At 35.6% G+C, this 15509-nt stretch overlaps 1 protein-coding gene across 2 annotated transcripts; it reads left to right on the top strand.

Moving 5' to 3' along the window:
* The first annotated feature begins 3707 nt into the window (after nt 1-3707).
* On the top strand, nt 3708-14234 carry CCNG1 (cyclin G1). 2 transcript variants are annotated; one of them, XM_070739480.1, is made up of 7 exons: nt 3708-3976; nt 5174-5437; nt 6729-6982; nt 8003-8081; nt 8172-8270; nt 10258-10452; nt 12143-14234. In XM_070739480.1, exons 2-6 carry the CDS (start codon nt 5174-5176, stop codon nt 10447-10449), a joined length of 888 nt encoding a protein of 295 aa, XP_070595581.1. In that variant the 5' UTR covers nt 3708-3976; the 3' UTR covers nt 10450-10452; nt 12143-14234. The 2 variants fall into 2 exon arrangements, with proteins under 2 accessions (XP_070595581.1, XP_070595582.1); XM_070739481.1 differs by having other exon boundaries at nt 3729-3842.
* The last annotated feature ends 1275 nt before the right edge of the window (nt 14235-15509 follow it).

The following is a 15509-nucleotide window of genomic DNA, read 5'->3' as shown; positions in this document are numbered from 1 at the left end:
CTATGAAATCCTGAGCTTCATTGATAGAAAACCATGTAAATTATGGAATGAACTTAAATAAATCATTAAAAATAAATGTGAAAAGTGACCGCCAAATATGAAGAAAGAGAAGAAAGCAAACTGGTTATGAGAACAAACCATGGAAATTGATCAAGACGAGAAGATAAGCCAAGAAAGATAAAGTTCCCAGAATGAAATAATTTCAGAGACCTGTTAGAAGACATCAGAAGCAGCATTATTATGGCACCGGTAAAAACCCTGAAAGATGGAAAGAAATGGAAGAACAAATTTCAAAAGATCTTTGAACTCAGAAGGAAGTTCAAATCTTACTGTACATGGAAAGAGATGCCAGATGCTCAAACTGACTTTAGAAAAGATTGAGGAATGATGCATGATGAATAACTGAAAATGCAAAGAATGTCAAAATAAGTCACTATATACTTGATTGATTATAGAAAGGTCTTTAATTATGTTTTAACAGATTAAAAGAGTTGCAATGGACCTTGCAGGTCATCTAGTCCAACCCCCTGTCCAAGCAGGAGACTCTTACATCTGGCTCTGAAAAATATGAATCCTGTAATACAGTATTGCATTGTTCTCATCCTATGTACAGGTAAGGAAGCTACAGCATAAACAGAGCATGACAAAACAGACTGAGTCCAGACTGGCAAAGGAGTGTGACAATGGCAAAGGAGATTGGCAGTGTGTCCATATGTTGTATATTAAGGGAAACTGGATTGGGAGATGTGCGGTTTTAAAATGGGAGGAAAAAACTTCAAGAACCTGTGCTACGCTGGTGACAGTATTCTGATAGTGAATACAAGAACAGATCTGCAACCTCTAGTAATGAACATCAAAAAGCAAAATTACAAAAATGAAACAAAATTGAAATATAAAGAACACCAAAGTAATAACAACAAATGGAAAATCTATCCTTGACGATAAAAATAGCAAAGTGGTATATGGCTTGTTTTTTAGATCAACCACTGACAAAAATAATAGTCAAGAAATGTGCCATAGGTTAAACTTGATAGAGAAGTTCTGAAGGTCTTGTTAAATATATTCAAATGTTATGTTATATCTATACCTACAAAAATGCAAACTGTGCAAGCCATGGTAATCCTAATGACAATCTATGGAAGCAAAAGTTAGACTTTGAGGAAGCAGCAGAGGAAGAATATTGATGCTTTTGAACTTTTATTTTGGATAAAACTCTTAACATTAGGGGCAGCCAAGAAAATAGACCAAGAATCATTGAACGAAATCCAGAGTTTTCATTAGATCAGGCTCAAATTTTTAACTTTATGTAAAAAAGTCTCCGAGTCTTGGGAGAGGGGCGGCATACAAATCTAATAAATTATTATTATTATTATTATTATTATTATTATTATTGTTGTTGTTGTTATTATTATTATTATTATTATTATATTTATCTCCCACTGTTATTATTTTAACAAATAACTCAGGGCAGCAAACATATTCAAAACACCTTCCTCCTCCTATTATCTCCACAACAATCTTGTGAGGAAGGCTCAGCTGAGAAGAGAGAATGACTCCCTTAAGGTCACCCCACTGGTTTTTTTTAATTTATGCTCTCCTGCTTTTCAGCCTAATGCTTTAAATACCAGACCAAACTGACTTTTAAAAAAATACCCTAAAGTTATCCTAACTTTTTTAAAAAATATATCTAACTGAGGCACATTATGTGAAAACTTATTAAACCTCTAGAGAAAACCTTAATGCTGAGAAGAAAGATGGAAGAGAAGGACAGCTGGTAGCAAAGTGGATGGATTCAACTACAGTGGTGAAGACTTCATTGTTGAAAGACTTGAGACACCATGTTAGGGAAGTGAGAAAAATCCAGGGAGAAAAATCTATCTTTGCGGTTTTTAGGAGTCAAAAATATTTGATGGCACTGAATCAAGTCATTGATCATACTATATGTCATTTATCTGGGAGTAAACTTTACTGATTGAAAAGTTTGAGGGTGTAGGTACTCCTTATCTATCTATATAAATAAGAGAAAACCACTCATACCTTAATCATGAAATCTTCAGAACTGTAAAGCCTACAAACTTTATGTATGTTCCTCTTGTCTTCTAGGTGCTGGCTACAAAAGGATTTTTCGAAATGACCATTGGAATATTAGTAAGGCTGAGGGAGAGAAAGGAATTGGATAGGCCTCTGTATGGCAAGCCTGAGGGAGAGGAGGTGGGTGGATAGGGGAGGCTTCTGTGGGGCAAGCCTGAGGGAAAGGAGGGGACAGGAGAAGCCAATCATAACTACTCATTAATTTACAAGTTGTGTCAATTTATCCAACCGGATCACAGTTTCCTGGCAGAACATAGCTAGTTCCTTGTATCCTTTCCAGGCTCCTGTTCTAGAAAGGCTATAGTCAGTGTGTTGTACAAAATAATTGTTGTTCTTAGACCTTTTTAAAAAACTGAACCAAGTCCTTGAATTGGCAACAAACTATGATATTGCCGAGTTTATATTCTATACTAAACCAACACCTTTCTCAAAAGTCGACTTCATGATTTAATATACTGTAATGCAGTGGTCCCCAACGTTTTTTCCACCAGGGACCAGTTTCAGCTAGGCAATTTTTCTATGGCCCGGTGGGGGCGGAAAGGGGTGTGGTTGGGGCGGGATTAAGCATGGGGGTGCTGGTCCTTCCCGCCCCTCTTTCCCGCCATCGCCCTGTGACCGGCAGAACCTGCCTCCCAAACCCTCTTGCCCGGCGGCAGGTGAAGCGCTGCAGGGAGGGGGTCAGGCCGGCCCTCCTGCCTCCCCCCCAGCTAAAAACGCAAAGGTGTGCCACGGCAGAAGCCAAAAGAGGCTTGAGCCTCCCGGTCCTTCCCGCCCCTCTGTCCCGTCCATCGCCCTGTGGCCGGCAGAACCTGCCTCCCGAGGCCTCTTTCCCAACGGGAGATGAAGCACTGGAGGGAGGGGGTGGCGGCAGGAGGACTGGCAGCTGCTGACTCCACGGACCGGTGCAACATGCCCCGCGGCCCGGTACTGGTCCGCGGCCCGGTGGTTGGGGACCCCTGCTGTAATGCATAAATCAAGCCAGATGACAAACTATTTCAGTGATTCGATCATCTATTCCACACCCTACCAAAGCAGCAATTTATAGTGCATTTTCAATTGAGAACTTAATCAAGTGAGGCAAATTCTTAAATAGTGTCACCCACTCATATCTTGCGCGAACACGTATCGCCGTATATTACAGATGGACAAGACATAACTGACAGGTGTTATGACAAGCCTGTAATGTAGTGCGATTCTATTACTTTCCTATAGTAGGTTGGAATGATCGTCATAGCAATTTGTCCAATTGTCTTGTCTGAAACGAACGCCTGAGTAAATATCACCTGTGATATTGTGGTTGTGCAATTCTTTCATTCGCTCAGTCGTACTCCCACGGATAAAGGGGACTTATGGGGTGGGGGTTTCCTAGGATTGCCTCTAGAAAAACAAAGATCATACAAATCTACCTTAAGCTGAAACACAGGTTAATTCTGTCTTTCCCCAAATTCAACGGAAAGCCGGCGATCGCGCTACTACTAATAAAGGCACAACAGACGCTCCATATAGTTTTTCAGTTCCCGATTGGAGTAAATTGAGGGCTGAAGGGCTCTGATTGGTCTATTAGATAAAGACAATAGCCAATCAGAAGAATTCTCTCTTTTTTTCTATAAAAGCCGGGGCGGAGTTTGGAGAAATAATGCCTGCAGAATCTAGTTTTTATCGGAGCTGAAAGAGGTGGGAAACCTTCGCGCGATTTCCCACCCCTTCCCAAAAAAGCTTCAGGCGTCGCTCTAGTTTTGTGCTTTTGCAAAGTAAATAAAAGTCTAATTTATTTATTTTTAATCTAGCGGTAGCTATTTATTTATATATATTTTTAATTTCATAGTTTATTCTCTGTTTCAACTTGGATTATCTGAAGACTCCGACTGTTTTTCTTAGGATAAAGGTAGGAGGCTGGAATTCCGGGAGCTGGGCTATTTATTTCACCATACAATAACTCTCTTACTGGCGAGTGGCAATCAGCGTGCTGTATGGGTCGAGAGAGCAAGTCCAGACATGTCTTTGAACTTGGTATCGTTAATAGAGATAATTAACTTAACAGGGTCTACTTAAGCATATTATGTCTATGAAATAATACGAAGTAAGAAGAGGGGGGAGTGGGGCAGAGAGGAACCAGAAATGAAAGGTTTCCTATATTTTCCAAATAAGGAGTCCCAAAAGGAAAGCGAGTGTGAGATAAATCCAGAATGTTATTAAGATGTTACTTGATACATTCATTTGGTTAAACTTGGCCACATTTAACTCCGCGTCTTCCAACCGTAAGCCCATTTAGCCGCTTGGCGGCTCAGTCAAGTCCAAGGCTTATAGGAGCCGCTAGATACTGCTGACAGGCTAATCTAACAGATTTATTATCTAGGGATCCTCTAATAAATTATGGTTAATCTTTTCCTACTGAGAGAGAAAGCAAGGGGGAAGAAAGTGTGGGGAGTCAGGAGAACGTTCACAGCAGTGCTCTAACTAATACAGAATTAATGGACTGGTAAATAAATCCTGGGCTTCATCCTATTGTGCTACTCTCTTCCCAGTGTCTTAAAAGCTTAAATCATAGGCCATTTATAGAATTACAGTTTAAATGTTTCACTTAAAAATAAATAAATAGAGAAATATTTATTTATTTATTAGATTTGTATGCCGCCCCTCTCCGAAGACTCGGAGCAGCTCACAACAACAATATGCAATACAAATCCAATGATTTAAAAAAAACAATTAAAACCCTTGATATAAAAACAATCATACATCCCAAAAAAACATACATAAAACAGGACGGCCAAGGGGAATCAATTTTTAAGGTGGGATCATGATGTATGAAAACCAGCACTGTAGATAAGGGATCTTATAATTAATGCATAATTGTATTTTTAAACCTCTTCAGAGACTCAGTTTATATACTTTATTCAATTAATCCAACCACTTCTGCTCATTTTCCCCTTCTTGTTAAGCGTCTTTTTGTTTGTGTTAGTTCTGCAAATGTTAGATATGTGGTTAAAAGTAGACATGCATCCGTGTCTCTGTAGCTTTGCAGAAAGGTGACAAAAGCGAACTTCTCTTGAGTGTTTTGCTTAATCTAAGTTTTGTATTTCAGATGATTGATACGTTTGCAACAAATGGGACTCAGGAGTTACTAGTGCGGCTCAGTGCGTTGCTTGACCAGGAATTAAGATATCAGCCAAAGCTCTCTGGCTTGCGAATGATTGAATCAAGTCATGATCATGGGCTCCGGATGACAGCAAGGTTGCGGGATTTTGAAGTGAAAGACCTGCTTAGTTTGATTCAATTCTTTGGCTTTTGCACAGAGACGTTTTCTCTTGCTGTGAATTACTTAGATCGTTTTTTATCAAAAATGAAGGTAGGTTTTTAGATTATGAAGTTACAGTATAAGCTGATTTCTATTTTGATGCAAGATTTTACAGAGTGCTTCCAATTTGCTTTTCAGGTTTTTAGCTGCCAAAGAGAATTTTATCACTACAGCATTAGTTTAATCCTAAATGCAATTTTGCCATGTAAATCTTATTAAATGGAATCAACACTTATTTTTAGCTGAATATAGTAGATAAACAGCTCATAGGTGGAGCATTTATAGCAGAACTTATAGCAGCTAGTATGGCTTAATATCCTTACTAATACCAATTATATTTGGACTTTTCAGGATACTTAATAAAGACCAACAAGGGAGCCTACTATGATTATTTTAACCTTTTCCTTGCCAGTCTTATTAACAGTACCAGGGTATTATTTTTTTCCTTTTGGTAAATGCAGATTATCCTTTTGTAGCCCAGTACTAGATAGTTTGACTGCAACTCACATAATGTTCATTGAGTGTCGTTCCTGGAATTTCTAGTTCATTGCAGAAGATTGACTTAATAGACTTTTCTCTGGCGTTATGCAAAGTACATTGTTTCAAGCTTTTATACCTGTTTTGGAGGAAAGTGCTTAATGGATCTGTGTGGTCTTTAAAAGTACTGGGTTCTTTAATGAAGATGAGAGAAGTTCCAAGCAAATGCATCCCTTTAATAACATGCCTTAGAAAGTACTATTTTAGATAGGTTGATGTCTTTCTGGCCATTATACTGAACCTGAAGTGCTTTAAGTGATAATATACAATGATAAGAGCTTGATTGACATTGAACAACAAGACATGAAAGCTTACTTTTGTGAACAATAGACAAATTCATTGCATTGTACTAAAGTGGTTCCACACTAGGAATTCTGATTTTCTTGAATATAAACACTCTAAAAGTTTAAAACATAGCATAGTAGAAAACAGATAGCCCAATCTTAACATTTTTAGGTCAAAAGTCCAACTGACTTACATAATATTTACTTTGTAGGTTTGCAATGCAATGCAATGTATATAAACTAAGTATACTGCTCAAAAAAAAATAAAGGGAACACTGAAATAACACATCGTAGGTCTGAATGAATGAAATATTCTCATTAAATACTTTGTTCTGTATAAAGTTGAATGGGCACAACAGCATGTAAAACTGATTGTCAATCAGTGTTGCTTCCTAAGTAGACAGTTTGATTTAACAGAAGTCTTATTTACTTGGAGTTTTATTGTGTTGTTAAGTGTTCCCTTTATTTTTTTGAGCAGTGTGTATAAACTAGCTTCAACTGAAAGTCTTTTCTTTTCCTAGGTACAACCAAAATACTTGGGCTGTGTTGGCTTAAGTTGCTTTTATTTGGCTGTGAAAGTCATGGAAGAAGAGAGCAATATTCCATTAGCTAGTGACTTAATCCGAATAAGTCAGTATCGGTTTACTGTAAGTGACCTAATGAGAATGGAGGGAATTCTTTTAGAGAAGCTACATGGAAAAGTTAAAGCAACAACTGCTGTCCAGTTTCTTCAACTTTATTATTCAATTCTGTGTGACAGCATCAACTGTGAAAGGTAAGTGTCCTTTTCTGGACCAATTTGGAAGTGTCAATTTCTTTAGGCCAAAGAAAAAAATTATGGAGAGAAAATGTCCTTTGTGCCAACAAGGTGTAGTAAATATCCAAGAATTTATTTTTAAAATAATCCAGGTATGCATTTGCAATTCAAATTTTAATCATGGGGTGGAAACTCTTAAACAAATACCCAATATATGTACATTATAGCAGACAGACACTTTGGTTTTAAGAGGTACTAATATTTACAAGACTTATGTACAATTCTATTAATCACACACAGCAGTTTGATGTGTTTTAGAATCCTATCAGATTTGACCTATCTGAAACAGGGTTGAATAAATACCACTTACTACATTTATGGAAAATCAGTATTCACTCTTGCCATGCTATCATAGTTAGATTACAGTAGTGCTTACAGGGTGGAACTAATGTACTTTTTCTTGCCCCTTAAATAGTAACTTTCTTTGAGGTTTCTAGAAAAATATTTTCATTCAAATATAGCTCATCTGCATGCAGATAAATCCAATTCTTTAATAACCTGATTTACCTGAATCCTGCAGAATGCAGGAAAAAGTGTCCTTCTGTAGCTTTGATCATAGTACAAGAACTGCAAGGAGGAACCAAGTGAAAACAGAAAGTAAAGAGCAATCAGTATTCAATTTTGCTAATTCTCTGTAGTTTACTCATTCTCTGATCAGAGCAAGTTTCTGAAAAAGAGTTTATGATTTATCTACCAAAACACTATTCTTTAGTTGAATGTAATACAAGTCTGAATTACTGTTAATTACTGTTTTTAAATATGGTATGAGTGAAACATGGTTATATTTACATGATTTTTAAAAATAATTTGATAATTTAGAGCTGTGTTAAATATTAGGTAGTATGCATTTAAATTAAGTAAAAAAAACGCTTTATGACTGTTTTTCATATCTTCTAACTATTCAATTTATTTTTTACTTTGTGCTAATCCTTATATAAAAATATTGAAAATTAACAAGTTAACCTTTGTTTTATACAGGAACGATAATTTTAAATTAGAGAGACTTGAAGCACAACTAAAGGCCTGCCATTGCAGACTTATTCTTTCAAAAGCAAAGGTATGGATTATGATCAATTAATGATCAATTCAGCAGTTTTGCAAAAGCTTAACATATTTGTTTAATCTTAATTATTTTATTTTTCACTAGCCTTCAGTATTGGCACTTTCAATAATGGCTCTAGAAGCTGAAAAGGAGAAAGTACCAGAATTGGTTGAAAAAATACAATGTCTGCGAATACATTCCAAGGTAGGAATAATTCAATATGTTTACTTCTAATTTTATTAATTTAGAAATATGATGACTGCTTTCTTTAAGCTAGGTATATATCAACCAATGGTTGCTTTCATCTAAAAATGTTTGCTTTAGTTAGAGGACGGTGGAAATGGCTATTCAAGTGGCAAGAGAAACAGAATAATTTTCAGGAGAATTCTTGCGGAAAATATTTTTGAAGATATCTCAATTGTATGTTTGGAGTCAGTTTCAATCTCTTGCAAATATCTCTAACAATGGTTATTTTTCTTTTAAATGTTAAAATAACTTATGTGGCTTAACTCTTGTCATAGCAAATAGTACGGTTGTTTAATTACTTTTAAAAATAGAATGAAGTAACTGGATAGAGTTCCAATCAGAAAGTCACTTAGTGCTCAGCAGAATGGTGGTTAAAGGGCAAACCTGACACTAGGAAATAATATAGTTTTGGATTAAGGGTGTTGATATTTGGGTAATAATGAAGGCAAGCTGAGTCGGAATGTTGTAAATGAAAACATTTACAACTTACAAGTTTATAAACCTTTTTGTGGAGGTATGGTGAGGTTCATAGGCTAATTTATAGATAAGCCATGATTTGTTGAATTAGCCCCATGATGTGATCAAATGTAACACTAGGCAATCATTGTTTTCCAGATCACATATTAATTTGTGTGCATATTCATGGATTTTACTTTATTTGACCCACATGGTTATATATATATAAATTCACTAATTTTTAGATTATGGTATACATGTAATTTTTTTTTAAGAAAATGAAGTCTTAAATGGTAATATCAAAAATATCAGGGCTGTGAAGACCTGCATTTCCTAAAGACCAAATGGAAAACTTTTCAAGTCTTAAAACTGGATTATTAAACGGATTATTTATTTCTCTCAAAGTATTTGGAAAGTTCAGATTATTTATTCTGCTGCAATGAAGGAAATGAGTGGATTTAATTGTAGGAAACACATTGGCAAGTAAATATTTCTGGACATAATTCAAAATATGACTTTTAAATTCTTAATTTGGATTGAAGTTATTTCGATGATATCATTCCTTATGAGTTTATTTAAATCTTTACATATTTTGGAAGGGAATTGGGTTTTTTTTAACTATTAGAGATATTTTTAGTGAGAGAGAGAATCTTTTCAGTTTTATTTTATGGACTATATTTACAAATGAATCCAATTTTAATTGGTGGATTCAGAATTTTTTATTACTAGTTCTGTGGGCATGGCTTGGTGGGCATGGCAAGGGAAAATCTCCATTCCCTCCCTCCATTTTGCAAGGTTACTGCAAAATCCCCATTTTGTCCCAATCAGCTGGGATTCAGGAGGCAGAGAATAGATGGGGGCAGGGCCAGTCAGAGGTGGTATTTATCGGTTTTCCAAACTACTCAAAATTTCCGCTACTGGTTCTCCAGGACTGGTCAGAATCTGATGAATCCCATCTCTGAATTTTTTGTAGATGGATGTGTATGAATATATTTAATTCTTTTTTTCTCTTAATTCTTTTTTCATTGTAAATAACTTTAAAATTTCATTTTTCATAAATTTATTTGAAAACATAGTTTTCCTAAACACTGATATTGTGTACAGTAGTCTTATTTTTTGTCCCTCATTTTTTCTAGTGAATCTTCATTCTAGAATTCTTTTTAAAATTATTTACCTAAAACATCTTGTACATAATTTTTATGACAGATAACTAATAACTAATTGTGAACTTGCTCACATTTTGGTGTATTTTCCTTCAATAAATTTAAGTTTTTAAATCTTTAACCTCATAGTTATATCTCCAGAGTTTTTAGTAAAAAAATCTTGACAACCTAAAATCTTATTGAATAAACTAAAGTTATGCATTGAATAAGCCTTTTTAAACACATGATAAATGTGTGTCAGTTATGCGTTATCTGATCCTCATTGAAATGCATTGGTTGCTTATGAGTGGTACTGACTGGTTTTTAATTTCCCATTTTTTCTATAGATAAATAGTAGGGAATTTTCCTTTTGGAAAGAACTTGTTTCAAAGTGCCTCTCAGAATATTCCTCAAGCAAATGTTCTAAGCCAAGTGGACAAAAGCTAAAATGGATTGTGTCTGGTCGCACAGCCCAACAACTGAAACACAGTTATTACAGAATTGCCCATCTACCCACAATCCCAGAAACTGGTCCTTAAAAGGTGAACTTTCTAAAGATGTTTTTAACTCGGTGTCATAGGAATAATTTAAAAGCTACACCAAAAAAATTAGATAGATGGAATTTTTAACTATATATATATATATATGGTCCAGAAAAAAAATAATCTTTAGGTATTTATAAAGAAATCATATAGAAAGGCTATTGAAATCTAGTCTGTTCTATATTTTCAAGTTTTTTAATGTGCTTCAGTATACAAGTTGTTCTTGCTTACTAACTGCCCTGTTTAGCTACTGTTCAGTTACAAAAGAGCTGAAAACCTTAAGTTTAATTCCTTCAATTTACAATTATCAGAATTGTTTTTCCGATCACCTGATTATCATTTGAGAGTTTCACAGCAGACTTCCAACACTGGAGAAGCTGGCAGTGAAATCACAGGTTGTAGTTACATGATATCTTACTTAGCAACAGCATCACATTGTGCTATATAGTGGCCAATCCCAATTGCACTCGTATAGATTACTCATATCCTTTTTTGCTAATTTACTTGCCTACATTCTTCAGTTTAAAATGGCACAAAAAGCTGTTCATAGTAGATGGGCATGCAGTAATCAAGAAGTAAAACCCATAAACTATGAGAAATAAAAATGTGAAGTTTTCGTATGGTTTATATGCATATAAATGTACTTTAGTACATAAGAGTTCTCCCTTACCGACTGTTTGTTTGATTAAGACCGTTTTTTGAACTTGCCATCACACCATACAAATGGTCATGAGATTGTGATTCAGTGCGCTTAGCACTGGCCTACATTTTACAATGGTCACAGCATCCCACAGTCATGTAATTGCCATTTGCTTCATAACCAGCCTCTGACAAACAAAGTCAATAGAGAAACTGGCTCTAAGCTGTAAGTATAGCTGAAATTAGTTTTGTTAGTGGGCTGTAAATGTTTCATTTTGTGACTGAGTTGCTTAGCAACAGAGTTGGCTATCTCCAGTTGTGGTCAGCAAGTGAGGATTACTTGCAATCTTAAAGACCGTCATTAATGGGAGAATAGAGAGTTCATCTTTACAAAACCAGGAAGCTTTCAGGTAGATTAAACTTTCATTCCATCAATGCCTTTGCTGATAGCGTTATTGCCACCCAAGACAATGCAATCAGCAAAGATGACATTACAGGTAGTCCTTGATTTATGATCACAACTGAGCCCCAAATTTCTGTGGATAAGTGAGGCAGTTGTTACATGAACTTTGGCCATTTAACGAACTTCCTTGCCATAGTTAAGTGCATCACTACAGTTAACATGATTATTAATTGAATCTGGCTTAACAATGTCCCCATTGACTTTGCTTGTCAGAAGGTTGCAAAAGGTGATCATGTGACACTGGGATGCTGCAACCATCTCAATATGAGTCAGTTGTCAAGCATCTGAATTTTGATCACATGACCATGGGGAATGATACAACATTTGTGTGGGAAAACGTTCATAAATCATTTTTTTCTGTGACATAACTTCTAATGAACTATTGTAAGTAGAGGACTGCCTGTAATATAAACATAATTTTGTTTAATAACATAAAGATGAATAGTCAAAAAATGTGAATCTTCAAAAGAGATAAATTCCTGTTCTTTTAGAATGAATTACTTATAAATAATGCTAATTCATCTCATATTTGCATCAGTGTATTTTATGTTACAATAATAATTTTCATTATTTATTTATTTGATTTAGTGGTAATCCTGAAAAAGAACGGATGGGACATTGTCTGGCAACATATGTTCAATCAATAAGGATATAAGCTTTCCGGCGCTGAAACAGAATTTCTTGGATTCTTCTGACATGGAAAGTCTGATTTCAGGAATACTGCAAACACATTTTTTTTTTAGTTCTGAGCTATACACCAATATATAGTGTGTTGCCACAAGACTCTTAATAAAACTGAAGACTTTTTTATAAAACAATGTTTAGGGCTAAAATACAAACAAGTCAGCTGCTTTTGTTTTGATCTGCCTTCTAGAAATGTGAAAATGTGAGTTGTCAGAGCCTGATCCTTAATAATTCTGCACTTCTGAACTAAATGGTGGTAGAAAATGAATATGAAAATGAACATAACCATCACTAAACTAGTAAAATAGATACCGTATGCATGCATTTTCTAGTGAGAGTAGGAACATTATTAAGAGAAAGTTGCTACATTGGATTCATGGTAATGGTAACTATGATTGTGAAATTAACATAAAATTCCAAATCAATCCAAAATTAGATAATTCTTTTAAACCAGAAGTGGGCAACTATGGTCCTTTTATGAGCATGGCTGCCTCAGGAATTCTGGGAGTTTTAGTCCATAAATCATAAAAGAGTCATAGTTCCCCACCTCTGCTTTAAACTTTGATTCACAGAGGTGTGGGAACTAAATTAAAGATATGTTGGTCCTAGATCATACTGAGTTCAAGAGCCAGATTTAGAGGTCTGTATTTACAGTGTATTAACAAGCAAGCAGTATTACAGTTCAGATTGTAGCCCAAGTATATTTGAAAGAAGTTGGAAAGTCACTGTGGAAATTAAAGCTGTTTCATGAATGCAAGTCAGGCACCAGCTGAGAATGTGGGCAATGTCTAAAAATAGAATTAACATTTTTAATTTATCCCAGAGTGTTTCACCTCAATCTTTAGTTCTGCTTGCATGTACCAAAATTGGTAGTGAAAATTAAGCAGGATTTGAGATCTCTGCATTTCACTGCAAGCCAAAGCAATTTTACTGCATTTCCCCAGTTTGGATTAAACTTTTTTATTGCATTGCTATTAGAAGCATAAAAATGCTGTTTATATTAAGCATGTATTTTGTGGAATGTCTCTGGGGTTTTGGATTACAATAAAACGTTCAGTAAAACATTGTGTTAAATATTGTAATTTAAAAGCATAGAATTTAGCATTATGCTACTTTAAATAGTTTTAATTACCGGTATTTTTCCAACTTGAGAACGTTTGCTACAATACCATAGTATTTATTGCTTTGTTCAGCCCAAAGTTGGAGTGAATTTTACTAGGAAGAATTTTGGGAAATGATGCTAATAGTTAGGCAGAATTATTTTGCTCATTCTGTTTATAATTATCAGTTGATTCATATGAATAATTGAGGTGGCTAAAGCAGAACAAGTTGTGCATTGCAATTTCTTGAATGTCAAAAACTTAAGGAAGCAACAGTTGCTACCCAGCAATGATCTGTTAAATCAAGTGTCAACATGTTCAAAAGCTTTTGGACTTTGGTTCTTTTTAAATCACTTTTTGCAATAGTGTCTGTAGTTGTATTGTGTTCAATTTAGTATTCTACCTAAGTTATTGCAAGGGCATTTTACTAGTTGCTTATATTGCCAGGAGAAAAACTTGAAAAATAATGCAACAATTCTTATCTTTTTAATTTTAGCACATATACTGTTGGTGTAATTTCATTGTCCTAAAGGCTCACTTAAAGCTGACTTGCTTGTCTTTAGAATCAAAATAACAAATTCAACAGACTTGTTACTATTACAGAAACCTGAAGACTTGTTTTTGGTTTAATCCAACATTTGGGCAAACCATTTCTTTCTTTCTACCTCATTGCAATCTGCTCCAGAACAAAACTGATGGACGTTTCCTCAAACTGTAATTCTTTATGTTATTAAAATGAATAATTGTATCTTGTATGCCTTTAATATTTGAAGATTGAAACTGAACAATGTTCAATATGATGTTTACAGTGTCAAGAATAAACAAACCCGTTATTAAAATGTTCTACTATGCCTATAAGCAACAAGAGTACCTTTCAATAAAACATTGAAATGGAATTGCATGAATTGATTTGATGGACTTGGATTATGTTTAAAGAAAAACCTTTTCCAAAATGTTCATTTATTGTACTCTCAATGACCATATGTTGAGATACAGTATGTATCTTGTTTATGAGACCTAGTTATGCCAGGACAGACACCTACTTGGAATATACTTTGCTAGTAATCATTGTGGTCCACCTTTGATGCTCACCCAGCAATTGCCAAGAAATTTTTCAGAAAAAAAAATTCTGCAGCCTAATAGAATTGATTACACCACAGATGGGCTTCTGGAAACTTAGCTGGTTTCTAAAATAGATCAACTAATCTGGATTTGGAAATGGGTGTTGTGTGAATTTAGGTACTCTGGTCCTGGATTATGGCTAGTAATAGCACTCACTTATATACTGCTCCACATTGCATTACACATACTGAGATTTTACAGTGTCAGCATATTGCCCTAAACAATGTGGTTCCTCATTTTATTGACCACTGAAGGATGGAAAGCTGAGTCAACCTTCAGCTGGTTAAGGATTGAAGTTGTGGCTGTGGGCAGTTAGCCTGCAATAGTGAATTCTAATCACTGCACCAATGGTGGTGTGATGTTGTGGATTTCAGCTTTGACATATTAGCCAATATGGCCAATAATAAAATATATCTGGAACTTCACAGATGATATTAGTTTAGATTTAAGACATTTAGTTAGCAGATCAATTAGGAACCCTACCTGTAGAGAATAAAACCACATACAGTGATACTTACGAACTTAATTGGTTCCGGGATGAGGTTTGTAAGGTGAAAAGTTTGTAAGACGAAACGATGTTTCCCATAGGAATCAATAGAAAAGGGATTAATGCGTGCAAGCCCAAAACTCACTCCTTTTGCCAGCCAAAGTGCCCGTTTTTGCGCTGCTGGGATTCCGGAGGCTCCCCTCCATGCGAAACCCCACCTCCGGACTTCCGTGTTTTGGGGATGCTGCGATTTCGCTGAGGCTCCCCTCACTGGGAAACCCCACCTCCAGAATTCCGTTGCCAGCGAAGCACCCGTTTTTGTGATGCTGGGATTCCCCTGCAGCATCACAAAAACACGGAAGTCCAGAGGTGGTTTTCCCATGGAGGAGAGCTTCAGGAAAATCCCAGCAGCAGAAAAACGGGCGCTTTGCTGGCAACAGAAGTCCGGAGGTGGGGCATCCCAATGGCAGTGGCTTGGGTTTGTAAGGTGAAAATAGTTTGGAAGAAATGGCAAAAAAATATTAAACCCCGGGTTTGTATCTCGAAAAGTTTGTATGATGAG

This window comes from Erythrolamprus reginae, chromosome 2 (assembly GCF_031021105.1).
Source record: "Erythrolamprus reginae isolate rEryReg1 chromosome 2, rEryReg1.hap1, whole genome shotgun sequence".
In the NCBI taxonomy this organism is placed as follows: domain Eukaryota; kingdom Metazoa; phylum Chordata; class Lepidosauria; order Squamata; family Dipsadidae; genus Erythrolamprus; species Erythrolamprus reginae.
Note: the sequence above shows the minus strand (reverse complement) of the source record. Positions and strands in the feature narration are given on the sequence as shown.